Source organism: Phalaenopsis equestris, unplaced genomic scaffold (assembly GCF_001263595.1).
Source record: "Phalaenopsis equestris unplaced genomic scaffold, ASM126359v1 Scaffold000094, whole genome shotgun sequence".
NCBI classification, from domain to species: domain Eukaryota; kingdom Viridiplantae; phylum Streptophyta; class Magnoliopsida; order Asparagales; family Orchidaceae; genus Phalaenopsis; species Phalaenopsis equestris.
In genome coordinates this window covers 6,440,215-6,465,457 of record NW_018164536.1, presented here as the reverse complement: position 1 = coordinate 6,465,457, position 25,243 = coordinate 6,440,215, and the positions used below count along the sequence as shown (strand labels likewise).

The following is a 25,243-nucleotide window of genomic DNA, read 5'->3' as shown; positions in this document are numbered from 1 at the left end:
AGCTTGTTGAAAACCTGGACTCAAAGCAGGTGGAGAGTTCTACTGGGACCATAGATATGCATCAAAAGTTGGAGTTTGATTCAGCTCACTCCATTTGTTCCACAAAGTTCGTCCACTCCGACTCAGATATTTGATTCAATGGCAACTCAAGAGCTATCTACTGATTGTGATCATGAGGAGGTGGAAGAAGATGTTGAGGATGAGATTCCCACTCAGGAATCTATTGGTAGGAGCATGACCAAACGCCAGATGTCCCAAAATTAGCTTGGTTGAGGGATCACATTGCATTTGCACTTTTAGCTACAAAGACAAATATTCATTGTGACTACAATGAAGCCGTGGAGAGCCAAGACTGTGATCTTTGGAGAGCGGCAATAAATGAAAAGATGGAACGAACATAATTTGCTTAATTTCTTAGAAGCTCTTTCTTGGAAAGAACATATGAATAAATTGCTTAATTACAATGTCATAATATGTAAATGAGATTAAATTGGAAAGAACAAAGAGAATGAAAAAGTGAACCTTGATTATTACTAGCATCAACAACATAAGCAATTATACTAATAACATTATTAAAATCTTTTGAACTGGCATTATGAATATTCATAATTTCTTATTAGTGTTAAATGTTATTTAATGAATTAGATTTAATCTTCACAGATCATGTTGAACATATATGATTAATCAATTCCAAATTAATTTTTCATAAGATGACAAAATGTGAGTTCAAATCCAAATCGATTTCTAATCATACGACCGTTATAGATGATCCGAATGATATTAATTCATATAATTAGCTAATTTCTTAGAAGCTATTTCACATAATGTATTTAAATTTAAGAGAAAGGGACTCCCATAATACCCCCATATGATCATGATTTCTACTATCATATAAATGATCCATGTTTTTATGATTGCAAGGTGCAGCAAAGAAAAATAATTATGGCTGCCGACAGAATTAGAAGAAAAAAAATATATGATTCCAAGACACTATTAATACAGGGCATTTACATACAAAGCACACAATTGTTATGTATTTACATATCTCACACCTAATCTTTAATATTTTCTACACACATAACACTCAATTCAATTCTTTGGGTGTGAGATGTATTAATATAAAAGAGTAGTGTGCTACGCATGTAAATTGTCCAATTAATTTAAGTTTAAACTTGTCAATTACTCTGTAATTGGAAAAAATATTACATCAGGACTCCGCACGTAGAGTTACGTGCAGAGTCCAATGAAGTCATGCCACATGGAGGTGACATAAAAAAAAAAATTGGCCCTATAACACAGGGAGTATTCCCGTCGTGTTATTTCGTTTTATTCAAGTGTTATTGTATGTTTTTCAGATGTTATTGTGTTCTGAAAATATTTCCGGTGTTATAATAACACAATAACACATCAATAACACTTGAATAACACACAATAATACCTGCATAACACGGGAGGAATATTCTCGTGTTATTTGACAGACACATGAATAACACACAATAACACCAAAATAACACAGAAGGAATATTCCCTTGTGTTACTGGGTAGATTTTTTTTTTCCGTCACCGCCACGTGACGTGATTTCATTGGACTCCGCACTTAACTTTACGGGTGAAATCCTGATGCAATATTTTCTTTTATAATACTTAACTTTACGTGCGGAGTCCTGATGCAATATTTTCTTATATGATACCCGATTACAAAATTCATTTTTCACATTTAATTACTACATGTCATAAAATTCATCAATTTGACATTTATAATTGTAACATCTTAGTGTCATAAAATCATGCATGAAAAGATGTATTTCAAACATAGCAAATAATATTTTTTAAGTGATGTTAAAGCTTTGAGTAATATTCATAAAAATATTAGTTTAGGTGTTTGATATTAAATACATAAGAAATGAGTGGAAGGCATGTAAATGCCCTTCTTCTTCTTTTTTAACTACAATAAAATAATTGCAAGAAATAAAAATAAAAAACTTTTAGTTGCACAATGCCATTTCAAAAACATTATATATGTTGCTTCCACAGCTAGGTGATTGACTAAAACAACAGATAGGCAAGATGGGTATGCCTTTTGTCTGTTCATAATTGTCCAATGACATAACCAAACATTTACCAGAGGTATTTATAATGCAAATAGACCCACATCAAATATATCTCATGATATATAAGAGAAATGAATCTTGTGGACTTCCTCAAATGATGCCCAAATTCTCATTGAAATAAAATGTACAAGTCCACATTTAAGTTCCAAAACTTCCTAAATCATACATAAATAAGCAGCCAATAAGAAATATAACAAAAATATGAACTCTTAAATCTTATTCATCAAAACTTATTGCAATGCAAATAATAAATCATTTCAATACTTCTCCGCAAGCCTGGCAGTAACAGCCCTGAGTTTAGAATAAACTTTGCCAGCAGGAGATCCCAAAATAAGGCTACACAGAGAGTCCCTAGCAATCTTAATATTCATAAAAGAGCCCAAGACGTGTATCTTGGTATCAGCAATTACTATCCTGGTCCTGGTAGAGTTCTCGATGGCAAACTTTGTTTTGCCGCCTTTACCGGAGAGCCTGCCGATGGCTCGTGAGAGATGTTCGCCTCGAAGGGTTTTCACGTCCTTGATCTCGAAGGAGTCGACATAGAGGTCGTCCAGACGCAAGAGAGCGAGCGCGTCCGCAATGTCGAATCCGAGCATGAAGGCGTGAACGAAATCGGCGCATTTCTGGAGGTTGCTGATATCTGGTGTGTCGACTCGAGTCTTCAACTCGACTCTCCGAAACTACAAGGTAGAAACACAAAATCCATAAATGCTAATTAAAATCCATACGGGCATAGAATGTAAGTTGGGAAAGAAAATAGTTGTTATTTTCATAGTGAAATCCTAATTGATTGCTCTAATCCTTCTAGTCTACTTCTTGATCAAGAAAATGATGTGAAGATTTTGAAAAGATGTTAATTCATTATAGACATGTGAGGGTTGACTCTAGCGATTTGCAAAATGTGCAACCGAACCCAACCAAACAATAGTTTGGATTGTTTATTTCCGTTTGGTTGTGGTTAAACCAAAATTAATTGTAAACCGTAAAGTATTCACCACCCAATTCCTATATATTTATATATCTAACACCTAGAAACTAAATGAACGAGGCATTTACATACATACCACCAATTCCTATGTATTTACATATCTAACCCCTAAAACTTATTTATTACATTTATGCCACCCAATGCTTTCATATCACATCAAAAATATGTAGCAAGCAATCAAAAAATGGTGGCTTCTGAAATTTTATTCTGAACATCTTAAGTGAAAAAAAAAAAATACTACCCAAATGGCTAAAAGAAGCTAGTAAAGCTAAATTTACATTACTCAAAATGATAGAACCAAAAGGTTGCAACATACAGGAGCATTTTTCTCACGTGCATATATCAATTTGCCAGAAATGCAAAAACAAATAAAAAAAGAAATTAAATAGCTTACAACTAGAAATTATAACCATAAGGGATGTCATCAAGAAGCATAAACATAAATAAGACAATCTTATAGCATTTAATGCAACGGAGAACAGGTACAGTTGGCTTAAGGAATGCATTTGATGACAAAGGTCCATGTTCTAAGAAGGCCATGCTGTAACATTCAGAAGACAAATTTGTCCACGGGTCTTCTGAACGACAGCTTCAAAGAGCCAAGTCTTTCAAGGCATATCAAAGACAACCAACATGAACAAGCAAAAAATTAAACACGCGAAATTTATAGCAGTAAAAGCAATCGAGAAGAGGCATGCTTAGCACTCTAGGGACAAAATAGATGAAAAATTCTAAGTTATAAGAACAAGGGAGGCCATCATTGTACTTATTATCATAATCTTGGACGGATTTGTCCGCAATGGAAAGAAGCTTTTCAGTTTTCACCAGAAGCATTAAGATTTCTTCAAAGTTTAGATAAATGTAACACAATAATTGATATAGGATAATGTAGGAAAAAATATGAAGAAAGAATAATACATTGACAACAACAACAATAACAACAAGAAGCCTTTATCCCACTAAGTGGGGTCAGCTGCATAAATCCTTTTTCTCCATTGCGTCCTATTGAGTGTCATAAATCCTTTTTCAATTAATTTTAATTGATTAAGATCATTTTTTATACAATATGCCAAAGTCTTTTTAGCTCTACCAATGCCTTTCTTAACATGTCCAATCTAAAACATCCACTCTCCTAACAGAATCATCAGATGGTCCGCATTTAATGTAAACAAACCAACTAAGACGACTCTCTCTAATCTTATCCGCCACCGGAGCTACACCAACCCTATCATGGATATATTCAATTCTCATTTTGTCTCCAAGTGTCAAGCCAGTCATCCACCCAAGCATTCTCATCTCAGCAACACTTAACTTTGTTTTATGCCTCCCTTTTAAATGCAAACATTCCACGTCAAAGAGCATTGCAGGTCTGACAACCATCTTATAAAATTTTCCTTTCAATCTAAGCGGTACTTTTCTATCACACAAGAAGCCCGATACATTCCTCCACTTCAACCAACCAACTTGAATTATACTAAAAACATACCCATCTATATCACCGTCACTTTGAATTACAGACGCGATATATCTAAAACGATCACACCTTTTAATGATTTGATCACTCATAGTTACAACTCCGCCATTAGAGCTACTACAACTAGAATTACATTCCATGTATTGAATTTTAGATCTACTCATATGAAGGCCCTTCTAAATCCAATGTAGACCTCCACAATTCAAATTTTTCTTGAACTCTTTCTCTAGTCTTATCCACAACTAGAGAAAAGCAAACACCAAGGTATATCTTCCTATAAATGTCCAATAAGAGGATCCAAAACTAAAGCAAAAAGATATGGAGCTTAAAGCTGATTTTGATGTAATCCAACTAAAATAGGAAACTATCTAGTCAATCCTCCTGTTCTAACACAAGTAACAGCTCTAGCATACATATTTTTTATGACTTAAAAATAAGTCATGTCAACATTTTTCTTCTCTAGAACTCTCCAATGAACTTCTCATCGCTGAAATAATATTGACACCTAAATATTGACAGCTAAATAGTAGTTCTCATCCCTTAAAGCTTTGCCAAATATCTTGAAACCCTCAGTCAGAAAATTATCTACAAGCAATTGGCTTGTTCTGCTCAGCTAGACTAGGTTTATTAGCATGTTTCACTTGTAGGAACTATAGAGATAAAAATAAGGCCCAAAGGCACACTATATGACTTTTTAATGAAAACATAGACTTGTCGGTAGGGCGGTGAACGAGCTGATTTCGAGTAGAACCAAAAGTGACTTGAAATCGAACGAATTGGTAATATATGGATCGAATTTGGCACATTGATCGAACTAATCCATGTTCAATCCAGCTCGGATTAAAAAAGGGCGAGGGCGATTTTCAAACCAGCTTGAAAAACAAATGAGTCAGCTCGAATGTCGTTTTTTGGCTCATCAGCTTGATCAATCCAAACAAAAAATCGTTTCAATCCGGCTGAAAAAACCTATTTGATTCGGCTAAAAACCCAACTTGATCCAGCTTGAAAAACATAATGAGTCAGCTCAAAAATTTAATGCAAACAAGAATCAATTATTATCATAAAAAACAAAAATTAAAATACACAAACAAATACTTAACACAATTTTTTTGCATTCAAAGAGTTCACAAATTACAAACAAACTTTCATGAACTTTCTTGATAGCAAATATTGAAATTTTACAATAATTTGGATTCGTTGATTTCATTAAATTATCAAAACCATAAATATTCGACTATCATGGGCGATTATCATGAGACACACAAAGCAGAAATAAAGTCAGTGTCGTCAATATCCTCAGCTATGATCAAAAAGTTTTTTATTATTTTTCATCTATACTATCAACTTTATTGTAGTGACTTGTTTTGAAATGTCCGCTCATTTGAGACGTGCTAATTTTTTTAATAACCATAAGACTTAACATAATAATTACATAATTACAATTCCATTTTTGTATAATCTTTCCATTTTTTGTGTTAGATTTTTCTATAAAATATTGCCATACCTCTGATATCTACGTTTTATCTTTTTTCTCTTCTACCATAGCAACTTCACTCGCACTCTCATTTTGAGTTATTACATCTACATTAGCAAGAGGCCGACTTGAACATCTATTAAATTACTGTGAGATTGAGCTGTCATTGCCTCTAAAAATCTACATATTAAATTAATAAAGTGTCAAAATCTAACTTGGATGCATTCGCTGATTTGCATCAAAGAAGACAGCATAATTGCAAATGTCATCTAATGGTTACGGCTAATAGTAAAGCATTATTGTCCGCAAACAAAAAAATAGATCTTATTAACAACTCAATGAGCTAAAAGGGGAAACCAACAGTGAAAGAGGTGTATCCTTCCAAGTTTCAATACAATTACCCTAATATGCAATCATAGCAATTATTTCCAACTAAAACTAGTTAGCCTAGTTGCATTTACAACAACCAATGATTGTAGAGAAACAACCATACTTTCAAGAAAATTAACTGTCTACCAAATAAAATAATAAAGATAACAAATACTTTCAACTCTTTGTCGATTGTTGTTCACAAAGTTCTAGATATGTAAATACATAACAATTAAGTGGTGTATATGTAAATCTTACTTCTTATTTTTATATAAAATTCTAAATGAATGAATAACAGCCTTTTGTTTATGTAAAAACAGACCTTCCAACTCTTTGTCGTTCACAAAGTTTTTAGCAAAGTACAACTAAATCAACAATTTAGGGGACTAGTCGTGCCTTCACTTAAAAGCAATGGAAGAATTTAGGTGAACAAGCTTCCATCAGTCAAATCCAAAAATGAATTTAAGGTCGTGAATCGGGGAAAAAAAAAAGATCAGCCTGAAACCAATTAATCAAAGCTTTCAGATCACAAATGAATGACATCATTTTACAAACCCAAATGTAAGCTCCATATCATCCTCTACCCCAATCTCATGAATCTGCTCCCCCTCCCATGACTTCACCCTCATGCTCTCAAACTCCTTCACCGTCATGCTCTCAAACTCGAACTCCACCGTGCTCAGGCTCCTTTCAATCATCCCTCCTGCAACTGCAAGTCTGCAATCACAGCAGAATCCCTAACATATTTGCTTGCTTGTTTTTTCTTAAATATCAAAAAGTAAATGAACACCCTCTCTAGCATATTTGTTTCCAAATTGCAATACCAGATAACCGCCAAGTAAAAAATAAAAAACATGGTATTAGAAATCAGACCACAAATAACATCAAAATAGTTTGAATAGTGATTGACACCATGCCAAACAAATCTTTACCATTTAGAAGGTGCTTGAAAGTCTTTCGAAAGGCTATCTAAAACATTCAATCTCATTATAACTAATAAAACAATTACTGATTTAATGAAGAATAAGGTGCAACCTAACACTAACTCACAAAGTCCCATAAATTTCCATTAACCAAATTCTCTAGCATTGCTCTATGCACAAAGGAGGCCAATAGATAACCTAGTCTAGCAACTGATAAATAAACCAAATATTCCTGAGAGCTTCAATAACAACAAAAATGAAATTACCCTCATTGCCAACTGGATAAAACATATAAACCTTTAACAGAACAAATCAGAGATCCAACTGAAGGAAAAAGTGAGAGAACATTTTCATATTCATAAACATTAAAATTACAACTCCTCTCATTATATAGAATAAACTCTAGGGCAAACATAATTCCTACAATTACAATTTACTAAAGATTCAACAAACATATAAGGAAAGAACTACAAACATAATAATAGAGAAATAAATGACGATAAATCAAAATAGAAAACACATAATTCCACACTCCCTCTCAAGCTAAGTCATAAATGTTATAGAAACCAAGCTTGGTGTTCAAATTCGTGAAGCTGCTTGGAGGTAGAGATTTCATAAAGACATCCGCCAGAGATGAGTTGGAATTAAGATCTAAGTGCAGAATGCAAACATAGACCGTTTCAGAGATAAGTATATTAATCTCAATGTGTTTGGTCCTATCATGATGTACAAAGTTCTTTGCAATACTAATAGCGATTTGGTTGTCACAGAACATCTTTATAGGATTGACTGTAAAATATCCTAAATCATTCAAATTCATATTCTTTCACAAATTCCCAAAGCAAGTACTCGGTACTCAGATTTTGCACTACTTTTAGAGACCACTGTTGGTATCTTGCTCCTCAATGTGACTAGCTTTTCCCATATATAAGAACAATACCCAGATGTGAATCTTTTGTCGGTGAGTTCTCCGAACCATCTACCTCCCTATTGTCTGATTTCTTAAACAATAAGCCTATGTCAGGGGGTCTTCTTAAGAAACCTCAATATTCTATAAACCATCTCCACATATTCTTCATTTGAACTATTCATATGTTGACTCACAATGTTGACAGAGTAAGCATTATCAGATCTGATGTGTGACAGGTAGATATGCTTTCCTACCAATCTATGGTATCTATCTTTTTCTACGGATGTGTTTTCTCCCTCTGAATATAACTTTTTGTTGACTTTCATAGGAGTTTCAATAGGTTAACACCCCAACTTTTATCCCAAATTTACTATGGATGATTGAGAAAGGTTTGAAAGTTTGTACTGAGACGAGATATATATAACGAGTATGTTGGCCAATTATTAGGTTTCACACTGATAGAATTCTAACATTTTGTGAATAAAGAGATAAGAGTGAAACTTCACAATGTAATATTTTTTTTAATGAAAAATATAATAAAAATTGGTATGACCTGGACGACAATACCATAATCAAAATTTGTCTTTCAATAGACACGAACAAAACAAACTAAGAATCATGAGAAGATGATAGTGGATAAGATACTAGAAACATTTGTGTAAAGAGAATTGTTTTCCTTAAGCAGGTATAAACCTCGATTCAATTTAATACTAACAATCACCTTCCCCGAATCTATCACTTGAAATTCAAAAAAGTTATAATGAAATTTATTAATACAATTCAAGTCATGAATGTTAATTGAAAGAGTTGCAATCTAGCTGGGGAACATCCAACACTGAATAAAGTTGAATATCTTTACAGATTTTCACATCTCCTTTCTTAACAATCCTGGAGTGAGATCCATCGACATATCTATCAAATTTGGGATTGGTGATCTCTTGGTAGTTGTAATATGAATGCCCTCAGTCATGTGATCAGAAGCACATGAATCTATTATCCAAGGTCAAAATCCTTCACTGTTAGCAAGATAGGAGGATATGAAATCTCGATGTATCATCAAGCTAGTAGGCTCTGGAGTAGAACTAAACTTTCTTCATTTTGTACTTGGTCATAAACCCTATACACATTTAGGGTTGAAAGAATTCCCGATTGCTTTAGAAGGATTGGCAAGAAGGAAGTTTGGCTCCTGCAAGGTGAAATCCACAGCTCCTGCGGGTTGAGAACAACAGAATCTCTTGAGCTTGGCGGTTTGCAAATCCTGGTGGGACAATAAACAGAAACTGGGAGTGCTTGTAGGGAATTTGTGGCCTGCAAGGATAATTCTGACACTGAGGTTTGCAAAGGATGTTCCGGCGAAGGGCTTGCAAAGAGAATTTTAACACTGAGGTCTGCAAAGAGATGCTCCGGTGAACGACCTGCAAGATGAAAGAGATAATTTCAAAGGAAGGCCTGCAAGAAGACAATTGTTTAAGAAGGATTCGGTTGGAAAAGCAGGGCACACAACAAAGACATCAAAAGTTGCGGGGAGAATTCCAAAATGGAGAACTCCACCTGCCTAAAGAACAGATGAGTGCCTGCAAATGAGGGCCTGCAAGGATAGTGTTCTTGCGGCTGAGAAGATGACGACCTACTGCTTGGAGAGGATCAGCTGCAGTTGTTGCTGCTCCTGCTACTTCTGGTTCTACTATCGTTATTGCTACAAGACAAGAGAGTTCCGACAAAGAAGTCTATAGGGAGAATCCAGTAGAGAGGGATCTGCCACTGAGTTTTCTGCTACTAGAAGAAAGAGTTATGATGGAGAACTTGCGTACAGGGAGAATTGTGTCAGGAGTTTTCTAATGGTGGAGGGATCTGCCACTATTGTTGATGTCACAGGGAGAAGATGCTGGCAAACTGCTCAAGGGGAAAATAGCAGATTAATTTGCAATTAATATAATATTTTGGCTAATGTTGTAACTTCAATCTATTATATCAAAATGTAAATCATAATCAGAAAGAACATCATTTGACCTTTTGATGGAGTAAAATAGCCAATTAATTTCATTCCCGAGATAGTGAACTGAGAATGGGATCAATTATAACTTATGTGATGTTTGGAGTTGCATTTGGGCAAAATTTTAAACATGGAAAGAACTTTTAAAAAAATTCTTTAGCATTTTTTTCTAGGACTCATCTAGAGATACCCTTGCTTCGACATCTTATTCACCTGGGTTCTTCCACCAGAATAGTTGTCATATTCTGCGATATAGGGTTCTAACACCAAAATAGTTGTCATATTCTTTGAAATGAACTTCCTTAAAAACTTCAACGGCATTTTTTTCTTTACACATCTTAAGTAGATGACAGTAGATGGTTTTCGAAACAACTAGGAGGAAATAAGTATTTGAGGATTTTAATTAAAACCCTTTAAATAATTAACAGTTGTCATAATAGTTCCCAACCTCAAATATTCAATGAATAAGTCTATTCAACTCGGGCATGACTTCATTTTCAACATCCACACCTTTAATTCATTCAATGCTTCAATAGAATATTTTTAATAATAATTTTATAAAAAAGTTGGCTAATTTTGTTCTTTAGAAATTTGCTCTATTAAAAACATTCAGAACTCCTAATTTCAATTTTAACTTTCAAGATATACTTTTAAAAAACTTCTTGTTTGAACTCATAATGTTCATTCACATGATTGGCAATCAATTGATAATGAAAATAGGCAACTAAGTATTTTGCCCAAATTCTTTTAGACAAAAATCAATGCTTCATACTCAGCAAGTCGTTTGTGATTTCAAAATAGATTTTGACAGCACAAGTGGGCATGATTCAAATGGGACTCTTTAAAACTACTCTAATTCTAACTCCTTAACTGCCAAAAGCATAAAAAGGCTACGATAAATCATTTTCTATGGTCTTCTTTTCATTCGTCTAGTTATAGTGAAGTTGACCAACAATCGTACCTGGATAATAAATCTCGACATATATGAAATTTGAAATTCTCATAACTCTAACGTCCATTTAAAAAGTCATCTTGAATGATCCGGGCTTTGCAAAAACTGCCTTCAAGATATGATGGATTACAACTTGAATGAAATGCATTTGAAAATACAGAGAAATCACAGCATTCAGATATTTATGCAAGCATTGATTTCACCATAATTGAATATCCCTACTCAACTCATTGAATAATGTTGTTGAAATAATAAATTTGATACTATTTCACCCATCTTCTCTAATCAACACGGAACTTACAACCTCCTCACTAACTCCAAATATAAATATCTTCTTCTGGTTGTGAACATTGAGCAACAAAAGTGAGAATAAGAGCAACTATAGGTGTTTAAAAACAATCTCATATTCTTCATTCCACGGAAAATATCTATAGCACCTTTACACTAGAAAAAAAAAGCAAATATGCCTCCTGAAAAAAGTGACTAGTCCTACAATCCATCCAATAAGCTCACCAATTCCTAAGCAATTTTAAAGAAGGCATCTCCAAAATTAGATTCACTTTGGTCATATTCATTTGTATCCACTCAAAGGTAAATGAAATACCCAAAAAAATCTAATCCAATAATAATGTATATTTTAATAGATTGAAACGTGGATTATGTTTTTTTTGACGAAAACAAGTGTATCCTTAAGATCAAGATTTTGCTGCTTGTGAGTCTGGCTTTTCAAAAGTTGTCAATATAACCTTTGATACTTCTCCTATTTTGTTCTTCGAAAAAATATTTTATCATTGTCTAATTAATTGTACCAATATTTTCCAAACATAAAGAATTACATTATTAACACAAACTATTGTTAGAGATCAAAGTCGTATTGACGATTTTCAAGGAATGCATCGAAAAATCTCACGAAAGAAAAGCTAACACCCAAATTGGCTAGAAAATTGATTCCCAAAAGAAAACTTTTTTTATCTTTTTTAAATGTAGAAGAGAACTATTTTTGGCGAAGGAAAGATTCAAATTTGTGAAGTTAATTATTCTTCATTTGTCATTTGACTTCTAAACCATCACTATATTGAAAAATCACTCTAAATATTATACTTCTCTATTGACACCCACCTCCAAGAGATTTGTAACCTCGCATTGAATTAGTTCAACCAAACTTGTTTTCTACTTAATTGGCCTAACATTCCTGTCAACATTAAGCTTATGATAAGTGAAATTAATGTTCTTACCTATAATCTCAACTACCAGTCAGAGACAAGACTTAACCATTGTCTCGGAGAGCTCTAATCAGCTCACCATCATGCTTTTTTCATCAAACAAGTGCTAATGGGAAATGTCCAATTTCGATCTTCAAAAACTAATACTAAAACTTCAGAGGACTGAACTCCAAAAAAACTCCAAACCTCAAGTTTAAAAACTTTCTCCTGAACACTTTCCATAGTTCTTAATAGCACACCCACTATTTTAATAGTAGTCTCTTACGTCTAATTGGCTACTTATGAAAACCTTTACAATGACATAATATGCATTGATAACTGCCTAGAAAGTATTCAAGTGAGGCCAAAAATAAAATTGAGTCATTGGGACATTGACTATGACGAAGTCATTACTGTTAACTGTTTTTTACCCTCATCCCAAGTGATTCGCAAAGTAATTATACCTTTATTTTCTCTAAAGTAAGCTTGTATTTTGCACATAGAGAGAATTGTTAATTTTCATCTTCTCAAATGCTTTTACAATAATGTTTGCAGACTCCCAATGTCGACCAAGATGCTTAAAATCAAGGCAATTGTGATAATGACATCTTTGTAAATATTTTTTAGTATTTTAAAAAGCTTGTTTCGCATGTGACGCAATGCAAAGCAGCGTCAGCAGTTTCTCTTTGCTATCACATGATATTAATTAGTGAATCACGCTCTTCACACCGTAAGCGCTCTAAGAAATGTAGAAGCTGGCAAGCTGGTGGTCCAGTTCACGAGCGTGAGGAAATAAAATCTACGAGTTTCAGTCTAGTGCTTGAAAGAGCCGCAAGAAGCATAAAGCCATTATAGTATTCGAGAGTTTGAGGGAGAGCATCGTCATTGATTTCAATGTCAATTTCGAGTTAGAGTTCAAAGTGCACTTCAATGTAAACGTTTCATTCCTCCTTCGACATCAACCGCAAAATGCTATCAACCATAGACATTTCAAGCTGCGACAGTAGCCACTTTAATCATAAGTGGCGGCAAATGCTTCAACTAACTGCAAGACGACTTTGACAGACAACTGAAGCTTCGAAGCTGTCAATCACATATGCTTTGAACGATCGCAGGAAGCCTTCAAGCGCGGACTCTTCAATCACAGAAAGTCTTCTACCTCAGAAGATGGACACATCAACTGAAAAGGGGTATGTATGTAAATGCCCCGTTATTAATTTAGTTTGATTCCTTTAAAGCCTTCTAACTTCTCTTTTCTGTGTGTTTTGGTGTAGGTACAGTGACGGACAAAATTAGAGAGAGTCGTCTTAGATGATTTAGTCACATTAAACGTCGACCACTTGAAGATCCGATTAAAAGAGTAGATGTTTTAAATTCAAACTATGTTAAAAAAGGCAGAGATAGACCTACAATGACATGGGCTTATTGTATAAAAAATGATCTTAATTTAATAGAATTAAATGAAAATATGACACTAAATAGGACGCAATGGAAAAAAAGCATTCATGTAGTCGACCCCACTTACTGGTATAAAGGTTTTGTTGTTGTTATTATTGTTGTTGTGTGTTCTGTGTGTGTTGGGGAGGAGAGGGATTTTGATACATATAACTCAATTCATATGTAAAAGTTTAAATGATGATATTTTTGATGTAATATTAAAATGAAATAAATATGTGCTAGTCTTCAAGTTAGAAATTGTATCATATTTTTTCTATTTCATATAAACTTTTTAAGTTATTTTAAAGTTTTATAGTTGTTCATGAATACATTTATACATTAATAGTTTTCAATAACATATTAGTGCCTTGGTTATTAAAAACGTTGTTTTGTTTTGTGCATGAGTCAAAGATTAAATTTTGTGCATCGTAGTGTGCTTTAAGCTTTGATAATGCTAGTATTTTCATTCATTGTCATATTCACCTCAACAAATGTAATAGGTATCGCTTCTGCAATGAAATCTCTTATAAAAAAAAATCAAGTTCATCACTCCTAACAAAAGGCATTTGAAGCTAATTAACCAAAAAAGTCTTCTCCTAACCCATAAAGAATGGTGGCTACTACCACAGGTGTCTTCCCCAATCTTTTTCTTCGATCTACAGGAAAATTAATTTAAGTTTTTCAACTTTAATCAACTCTTTTACCTTTTTCAGAGATGTTGTCAATTACCCATATAATGTCTGTGAGCTTTCTGAAAGGAGCAAAACTTTGAGGGATCTCTTGCACGAGACTAACAGTAATAGGAGTTGGTCGCTGAAGCTTTTGCTCCAAAAGAATTCCACTGATTCAATCATTAGAGCATCAACAATATAAAATTCACTGCTAACAATAACAACCTTTCCCTCCTACCATCATCGTGATTTTTGTTTCTCATTCACCCTTAATATTATTGTGGTTATTGATGCCTTAGTGTTGCCTCAAGGAAAAAAAGTGGATCCTTATCTACCCTTGATTCCAGAAGAAACTTCATTGATCATTGAGAAATCATTGGAATTTCCCTACTATAATGGAATTCCCTTACCAACTTGAATTCAAAGAAAATTACTTAGTTTTACCCTATCGCATTTAGATAAATGTTTGCATGTTCTATCAAATCCACAAAGTCTTTAGTTTTCATATCTAGAGAATATAGCGAAAGATCCCTCCTTCAAACCTTGAGTAAATGCAGCTTGAGCTACAAATAGCTCTAAACTATTTACATCCAACATTTCTACTGAAAGCTTGAAATAAAATTCTTCAGTGACTTACTAGATTTTTGAATCATTCATACTAAAGCCTAAAAATTCTTCAATATTCTATGAGCACTGGCAAATGTGGTTGTAAACCTACTTTCAAACCCTTCAGATGAAGTAAATACCCTGTACGATAGAGAAGAGAACCGCCTAAGAGGGGACTCCTTAAAAATAGAAAGAAAGAACAAGAAATTTAAAACATCGTTAATATCAAGTAAAGAAATAATTGATTCGAAGTTATACGAACGGCCAAGTCTACTTTTTCCATGTATGAGTGAAGAAGACAAATCTATAATTTTATAAAACCAAACTATGAAATTTATCTTGAAAACATATTAGTTAGCTATAGCTTCCTCTTCTTAACTTGAATCTATTATGCAAGGCGAGAGTTGAACTTTGGCTTTGCCAGGATAATAAGTCTCATTATTTGCTGAGGTAAAAGTAATGTTCATGTACTTATCTTGCAGATTACAAATTCTGAAGATCATTTTGGCATTCCCACTCTAAGAGTAGCATTACATTTTTCTTTAAGATTCCTCAAATGGTTTTATCGATCCTCTTAAGCATCTCTGATAGTTGTTGGCTAGTGACAAAATCCTAGTTCTTCATATTTAATGAATTCCTCTATTTTGTTCTCTTACTTCTCATGTACCTATCTTCTAGATTTTGGAACATATCTATGCTCTTCATATCTTTGATGATGCTGAATTTAAAATTGTCATAGATAATACCAAAATCTTACCAGTAAGCCCATGGAGAGAGAGGGGGTGTGTGTGTGTGTGTGAGAGAGAGAGAGAGATGGTGAGAATTTAGATTGAGAACCACTAGAATTTCATTAGAATAAATTTGATAGAATAAATTTTGCAAATTATTTATAGGTTTGGATCGAAGTTTAAGCGCTATGGAAAAAACGACATCAACAGAAAAATATGAACAATAATACCTACTGGTTTCTCAATGTCATAAAATAAATGAGGCATAGTCATATTATATAAATTTTTAAATAAACTAGAGCCTTTAACAGTTCTCAATGCCATAAAATAAATGATGCAGATATCCATAATATATTAATTTGCAATTAAACTAGAGCCTTTAATAGTTGAGTTTAGTGAATTATTGACTACAGATGCTTGCGCAATCGAATGAAGTCATGAACTTAATATGGTTGACAACTTGCTAGGTCATGTTGGCATATAGTAGCTTTGAGTTAGTATCCTGCAATGAATCACGAGGCAAATTAAGGCCCCGTTTGGGACCGCAATTTACACGTGGTGCGGTCGTTTGGTTCGGTGTCCCGAGCATTGAGGGACGTCGTTTTGGCGATGGAATATTAAGCGGCTTACCCTTCGTCGCTCCTGTTTGACACAGAATCCCTCCCGCTCCTCCCTCCCGGTCACTCCACCATCTCACGCGCTCTTCCCTCCCTGCCCTAATTCCAAGGTGGCGCAGCGGTCGAGGCTCGAGCGATTTGAGAAACAGAGCTTCTCTAACGACGAAGATAAGGATGTTGAAACCATCTAAGAATGCGAATGAGGATGCTTTTGTGTGACAGAAAAGAACCACTTAGACTGAAAAGAAAAATTTTATAAGATGGTGGTGAAACCTGCAATGCTCTATGGCACTAAATGTTAGCTTTTAAAAGAGAAGCATAATACTAAATTAAATGTTGTCATGATGAGAATGATTAGGTGGATGAGTGGCTTTACACTTAGAGACAAATGCGAAATGAATACATCTGTGATAGGGTTGGTGTAGCATCTGTGACGGACAAAATTAGAGAAAGTCATCTTAGATGGTTTGATCACATTAAGCGTCGACCATCTGATGATCCAATTAGGAGAGTAGATGTTTTAGATTCGAATTATTTTAAGAAAGGCAGAGATAGACCTAGTAAGACTTGGGTTTATTGTATAAAAAATGATCTTAATTTATAAGAACTAAATGAAAATATGACATTATGCAATGGAGAAAAAGGATTCATATAACCGACCCCACGTAGTGGGATTAAGACTATTGTTGTCGTTATTGAATGAGAATGACGGTGCATCTTAAGTGTAACATTTTTTTTCTTTTTTTTCTTCTCGTTTTAATTTAAAGTTGATTTCTTTATTTAATTATTTCTGGCATTATGCTCGTACTGTTGGACTCTTTGTTCGTATTTTGAGCCAGATAGCAGTTCTGATAGCTTGCTTTTGTTGTGGGGATTTTGATCAGAAGAGTTTGCTTGGAGATAAAGGATGAATTCTTCTTGTTGTATAATGCAGTTAGTAGGAACAGGAAGAACGATGTAAAATTTTGTTTCTTAAAGAATAACATGCTTGTTTGATTCAGATTTTAAAGGTTAGGAGTTGTTCAGTTAAATAATAGATAAATGACAATATTGTCATTCAAAAAATACCGTATATTTGAGCATCATATTATGTCATTATTTTCTAAATTTCATCAACATATATAAGCATCATATTATGTCATTATTTTCTAAAATTGAGCACAAAATAAAGTTTGATGATTAATCAATAAAAGTTGTTTATTAATTATAATTTTAAAAGTTTTTTTCTTTTTTTATAGCACTTTTGGTACTCGCTATTAAGTAAGACGTGAAACTGAATTTTTGTACAGTTCTGAAGTGAATTCCTTCTTTTGAAGTATCAAATATATGACTGTCATAATTGTGCTACAAACAGTATTACTAAGCAGGGCAGAATAGTCATTTGTCCAAAAACAGCTTCAACACAGTTGTTTTAAAACAGCTGCAACAAACAATCAGTCAACTTCCCCGCAGCAGCTTCCTGGGGCAGCTAAGCTGCAGCTAAGAAGCTGCAGGTGCTCCAAACAGACCCTAACTATGATTCTGACAGTTTTCTCATAAGTTTAATGAGTTCATCTTTGACCTGGCGAGTTCATTCTAATCTATAAATTGGCCAATATTAGTTTGAACCAAAATTTTGAGAGTACATGAAACCCTCCCTTAAGAATATTACAGGAACGCATTAAACAAAACAATAAGAATTTCTCATATCATTAAAGAAAGCATTTTTAGCATCAACATATTCATCAGAGGTCATGCTGATGCTAGACTCTACCTAGCAAAATTATGGAAAAGATTTCAGTAAATTTTAGATATTTCTTTTAATCAAGTGGATATTTCCAATTTCCATTAGCAATTAGGAAAATTATGGGTTCCTCTAGGAAACACATAAAAATCATTATTCGCCTATCTCCACCACTTAAAGAACACCTCAAATATGTTGCAAGATTCCAAGCTATTCCCGAATATATATTTACAAGTACGACCTATAGTACACAAAAAATCATTGCATACGTTAATGAAATAGAAGACTGCAATTACCTCATAAGAACAAATTAAACTGGAACTGCTTCAACTGAACCAAACAACAGTAATTTAAACATGTCTTTTAAAATTAAAAAAAAAATTAAACAATTAATTATGATATTTCAACAGCACGTACATTTAAATGTTAGCAAAAAACCATTAAAAGGCAATCGGAGTTTCATACGTCGGGAAGTTAGAAATTAATGTTCAAGAACATTCACTTATTTTCTAATCTCGTTCAAGCTTCCTAAAAAAAAAATAGGTCATAGAATAGTAATTGTAGTGACCGTAAGAGAATGAATTGCAGCGGCCATACACAGTGAGAGCTAACAATAAGAACCTATTTTAAAGCATAACCTCCAACTCATACTTATATCAACATAAAAAATTTAATGGAGCAGTAACGCACCTTAAGATTCATGCGTATGTCAACCTTCATCTGCTCATAGACAGGTGTGTAGATATCCATCCAGTATTTCTTCAAGGGCGAGAAGCGATGGGAAGGCACTGGAACTTTCCGAAACTGAATCTTTCCCTCCATCAATTCATGCGGCTTCATAGCCTCGAATCGAGGCCGCGACGGTGCAGCCGTCTCCGAAGCAAGGCCGCTGCCCTCCACCTCCATGGCTGCCGACGGAGCAAGTGGATTAGGCAATTCCATAGAATAGTTGGAAGAAGATGCCTGAAAATCTAGGGATCCACTGGCCAACGGAGAAGAAGATCACAACGGGGTAGCTTGCTGCCCCTACTATTCCGTAAATTTCTGAAAGCAGAGATTTGAGCTAGGGCTGCACCAAAAAGGCCGCACCAAACTCCTGAACCAGCTCAAACTCAGAATCCGTGTTTTTAACAAATATAATTTAGAGTTCAAAATAACAAAACAAGTTGATAATAAAAAACAACGAATAAAAGAGAAACAAATAATGATTTCTAAACAAAAATTAAAAAGCAAATAAATATATCTAAATGTGAACAAATCATGGGTTGCTTATATCATTGTACAAAGAGAAAGGGTCGACATGTCTCCTTGACTTTTTATAATAGATCATTTAATCTTAGGGTCCAATTTGAAGCCAGTTTTGGCAGGATTTAAGCTAAATCCTGCCAAACGGCAAAAACGCCACTGTAAATCCTGAGCTCCCGTAAATCCCAACATGGCTCCGATTCGCGATAAATCGTGGATTCACCAACTCGTGTGAATCGGCGGATTTAGTGAATCCCGGACTAACGACGAGAAAGAATGGACCGAACAGGATTACCTTCCTCAACGGTCTCTGCTAGGAGCGGACCGGAAGGATGAGAAAGATTGGAGTTTCGGTAGTCTCTAGAAGCCGCGATCCCGTCGTTGGCTTCCCAGCTAGCTATGACGGCGATCGTATCGCGAAGGTTCGTACAAGAAGTCGATGGTTTTGGGCGAAACTGGAATGGGGAGGAGTATAAGCTAGGGTTTTGTGCAGAAAGCGGGAGGGGGAGAATGTCGGCGAGGGTTTGGGGAGTGGGAGAAAGGGAGATAGGTTTGTCGTTTTAATGCATTTTTGTTAAATTAATTTAATTTTTTTAATTGATTAATAGTTAATTTATATATTATCCGATTAATTATAATTAGATAAATTTATATGTGATTACTTAATAGTTAATTAATGAATAAAAATATATTAAAATTTTAAATTATTTAATAAAATTTTATGTAATTCTTAATTTATATAATCAATAATTTATTAATAAATATTTGATTAATATTAATTATTAATTAATAATTAATTAGTTATATAAAAATTATTAATTATTAATTAATGTAAATGCCTTATTTTATGTATTTTAAGATTTTATATACTCATTTATAGTTTTTAATTTAATATTTATTTTAGGATGTTTCCTTTGATAAATCATATTAAATCCTTCTAAAACTGTCAAACGTCAAATAATTTTTCAAGATTTATGAGAATTTAATTACTAGCATAACAACAAGATTTAACCACCTCAACATTTGATAAATTTGGATTTAAAGTATTTATTAAATCCTATTTAAATTAAATTCTACTTGAAACCAAATGACGTCTTATAGTCTATAAAAATGTCAATTTGATCTACCTATTTTTTTTAATCTAGAGTGAATTGTCCTGAAGGGGTCATTTGGAATTACTTTTGTTTTTTATTTTCTTTTTTTTGTTTATATTTTGATTTGAAACAAAATATACTTTGCATGCTTGATTAAGATATGGTTGATTTTTAAATGCTCAAAAGTTATTTTTAAGTGTTTTTAAAAACATATTTATTTATTTTAAAAAAAATAAAAATGTTAAAAATATACTAAATAAACTTATTTTTAAAAATAAAGGAAAAACAAAAAATAAAAAATAAAATTGATCACAAACAATCCCAAAGAAATGACTATTTCAAACCTTATTAAAAATATCTAACATCCAATTTGCCATTTTTATGGGCTATGTTACTAAAATGATGAGGTAAATAATTAAGAAATATTTTGACATTTTACTTTTCTTATAAAAATGAGTGTTAATAGCAAATAAATGACTATTCTTATATGTGATTGGTCATTCGTATACATGTTCATCATCCCTAGTAATATCTCATATCCATGTTGGGACAATTAAGTAAATTCAAATTAAATTCAAACTTCTTTCTTTTATCATATTAAGTCGAGGTAGATAAAACTATTAAGTATAAAATGAGAGGATTGTATCATTTTTTTATTTTGTTCCAAACACCATGCCATTACATTTTTGGGACATTTATATAAATAACACATAATTCTTACGTCATTACATGTTTTGTAACTAAGCTTTCACATTTATGCAACACGCAATTTTTTAATATCACATTAAAAATAGTGCTATTACCACCTTTTAAAAGTGGAATACCTCATTTTATGCATAGGTTTAAAAACCGAAGTGATATGCATGTAAATATAAAAATTTAGGTGTAAGATATGGAAGTACATAAGAATTGCATCCTACTTAAGTAAATTTCTCTACATTAGTTTCATATGATCAAAGTACTTGATGCGTCATCAACATTTTTTTTTATCGAGCATGAATCTCGATGCACCTTTTACGGGGGATATTCAAAATTCAAATTCAAGATCATCTGAGCTCCAATTTCAATAAGTATATAATTAAATTGATCGTCTCGACAAGACGAACCCAATGATACTAAAATTAGATCATTATAGATCCAATTAAGCCCAGATCAAGCCACTATAGCATAGTTGGAGGTTTTGGATTGACAATTGAATGGTTAAATAAACTTCGAATTTGACATATTTATAGTCAATTTGAGTTTCTCGACGAGAGGAATCTAACAATCATGGTCATAATTGTTAAATTCTAATGTCATTAAGGCATTTAAATCATCAAAAATACATTTATGATCAAGGGGGTCAATATGGACCGTTCGATCATATGGTTGGGAAAATTATTCGCTATAAGACAAAACTCCCCCCCCCCCCCGCAAACCCCCCCCCCCCCCCCCTATAAGCTATAAATAGACCTGTTATGTTCCCTTGATGGGGAGATTCGAAAGGATAAAAGGTCAAATTTCATGACTCATTCTAGACTGGAAACTCATCGAAAACTCCCGACCTCCGTATCAGCCGACCACTATCGACCACTAGCTGTTTGTCATTGTCGACCACCGTCTGTCTGCCATTGTCATATGCCACTGCTATCGTCCCCACCTCCTGTCATTAGCAATCCTTATTTGTAAATGTCATATTCCAAATATGGTTGTGATGTGTAATGCTTGTATTGAATACCCAACGATAAATTTTTACATTTATAGTTGTTGATCATTATCAACCACAATCGTCAGCCACCGTCGGCCACCACCTATTGTTGTCAATGCCGACTGTGGGAGACCACTGCTTATGACCATCGTAGCAAAAATACAAGGGTTATTTTTAACACATGTATTTTTATTTACATTGTATAAATATAAGAGAAGTGTGTGGTGTAAAATTGTAAGTTTATTCTCCCTTAGAGAAGGGGTCGTCTAGTCACCGATTACGTCCTCTATGGACAACTAACACTATTATAGTCACCAACTATAGATTATGGCTAACCGACGTTGTTAGAGCTTCCAACTATGGTCTACATGGCTAACTGATGATATTTTAGTTACTGACTACGGCCAATGTGACTAACTACTACTGTTACAGCTTCCAATTGCAACATTTGTGGACTACTAACGTGGTTGCATCTACCAACTACTTATTTTAAAGCCAACTATTGTTTTTGTAGCAACTAACTACGGTTTTCATGACCAACTTATATTATTTTAGTCACTAACTATAACATATGTGGCCAACTACTACTTTTATAGCTTTTAACTACGGTATAAGTGCCAGTCGATATTATTGTAGTCACTAACTACTTACTATGTGGCCAACTAATGTTATTATAGCTTCTAATCATGGCCTTTGTATACAACTACTATTTGTGCAACTGCCAAATAAGGTATTATGACAAACAATTATCGTTACAGTTGTCAATCACAACATCTGTGGCCAATTATCTTCATTGCAGCCACCAACTACAGCTTTTATGGCGAACTACTATCATTGTAGTGACCAACTATTATATCTTTAGCTAAATGTTACTATTACAACCAAGAACCATATTTGTTGTAGTTTAATTATGACTACTATAACTAAGTTATTGTTGTGCATACGACATTATTAGTTTTGTAACTTAATTTTTTCTAGTTCAGAAGAAGAGTGAACCTTTATACTTATAATTGCATAGTAGATTACTTTGACTGGGATAAGCCTTATGTTTTTTCTCTTTACAGGATTTTTCTATGTAAAAATTTTTGTCTCATTACTATTTTTCATTATTTATGTGTGTGTTGGATCTTTGTGTACTGCTAAGATGTTAAAATACCACTTTACCACTATGAATTTTTCAAAAAATAGTTCTTATTCCCCTTCACTCTTCTCTTCTTCATCTCCTATTTTTTGGCTCTCTCGATCTCTCACTATTATGTGAATGTCTTGGTTCTTCAGGAGAAGAATACGAAGGCTGCCAATTAGATGGTGACCATGAGGGTAAGAGGCGGGCGGATCCAAAGCTTCTAAATCTATATAATAAGTTAAGAAATTCGATCCAGGTGTGGGAGGCTAGGGTCAAAGAATATGAATAAACCATTGTCTCTCTGATTATCAAGAATAAAGAGTTTAAAGTCAAGATGTTGGAGATGATTCCAAAAGATGATCACTTAGAGGTGCTCTCAGAATAGATCCAGATCGGTCTTTCCATCACTGCTGAGTGCTTCGTAAAGGTCGTCCTGATGGATCTGAAGTGGGGCGACATGGACAACTTTGCTTTCCTCTTCATCGATTATGATGACGATGAGGCAAATAAGCCTGAAGGAGATAAAAACAATAGTGGACGCGGATCTACAGCTTTATAGATTTTTGTATATGTTTGTTCTTTTTATTTTGCTATTTTGAGAAATATAGTCATCGTCTAGTGGTGCTGGGCCTGCGGGCAATTATGTATGCAAAAAATGGCGTGTATATATATTTCAAAGAAATGAATAAAAACTTTTCTTGTTTCTTTTCTGCAGTCTTCCATCATTGGTTGATGGCCTTAAATGCGTGAGTAAATGACTCGAGTGGGCTACAACTTTAAAACCATAGTCGGTTACTTTTGATTTCACTCTTAGCCCGATAGCCCTAGGTGATATTGAGCCACGGTCCTCCATATTTTGGTTTATGCTTCATCGGACAATTTAAGGGTCACAACTAACTATCATAATTTCTTGGGTTGTGTCGAGCGATCTTGGGGCCATGGTTCGTCAATCTTCTTTTGATGCTTAGTCAGTTGATCTTAGCACCATGATTATTTGTCTTCATGTCTCTGGAAGGATAGGATGATCTTGAAACTGCGGCCCGCTGACATTCGTTTGGTGCTCAGTTGGGCTATCTTGACACCACGACTTGTTATCTTCATTTATTGGGCTAGACCGAGTGATTCTAATGTTGCAACCCATCAGTGTTTATTTGGTGTTTAGTCGGTCAACCTTGGTGTTACGACTGGTTGTCTTCATGTCTTGGGCTGGACCGGGCAATCTTGGCACCGCAATCAGCCAGTATTTACTTGGTGCTCTATTGGGTGATCTTGGTTCCTCTGTTGGTTGTCTTCATGTCTCGTGCTAGACCGAGCAATCTTTTCTCTGCGGTCTGCCGCTCTTCATTTGGCGCTCAAACAGGCGATCTTGGCATCACGCCTGATTGTCTTCATGTCTCGGGCTGGATCAGACGATCTTGGCACTAGAGTCCACTGATATTCATTTGGTGCTCAATCGAACAGCCTTGTTGCCACTACTTACTATCTTCATGTCTTGGGCTAGACAGGGCAATCTTGGCACCGCGGTCCGTCAGCCTTCACTTGGCTCTCAACCGGGAGATCTTGGTGCCACAGCTGGCTGTCTTCATGTCCTACGTTGGATGGTGCAATCTTTCACCATAGTCTGTCGGTCTTCATTTGGTGCTTAACCTAGCGATCTTGGGGTCACAATTAGTTGTCTTCATGTCTCAGATTGGGTAGGGCGATCTTGGTGTTGTGGTCCATCATTCCTCATTTAGTGCTCAACTGATTGATATTTGTGTCACAGATAGCTATCATCACATCTTGGGCTAGATTGGAAGATCTTATCGATGTGGTTTGCTACCTTCATTTGGTGCTTAGCTTGGTAATCATGGTGTCGCAGTCCACCGGTCTTCATTTGGTGTTCAATCGGGCAAACTTGGCACTACATTGTCG

General features: G+C 34.3%; 1 protein-coding gene across 2 annotated transcripts; it reads right to left on the bottom strand.

Annotated features, from left to right (window-relative positions):
- Positions 1-2,201: 2,201 nt before the first annotated feature.
- On the bottom strand, positions 2,202-19,998 carry LOC110020319 (RNA-binding protein pno1). 2 transcript variants are annotated; one of them, XM_020718380.1, is made up of 3 exons: positions 19,718-19,998; positions 18,868-19,273; positions 2,202-2,790 (listed from the first exon to the last, which is right to left on the bottom strand). In XM_020718380.1, exons 2-3 carry the CDS (start codon positions 19,117-19,119, stop codon positions 2,368-2,370), a joined length of 675 nt encoding a protein of 224 aa, XP_020574039.1. In that variant the 5' UTR covers positions 19,120-19,273; positions 19,718-19,998; the 3' UTR covers positions 2,202-2,367. The 2 variants fall into 2 exon arrangements, with proteins under 2 accessions (XP_020574039.1, XP_020574040.1); XM_020718381.1 differs by having other exon boundaries at positions 18,868-19,246.
- Positions 19,999-25,243: the final 5,245 nt, after the last annotated feature.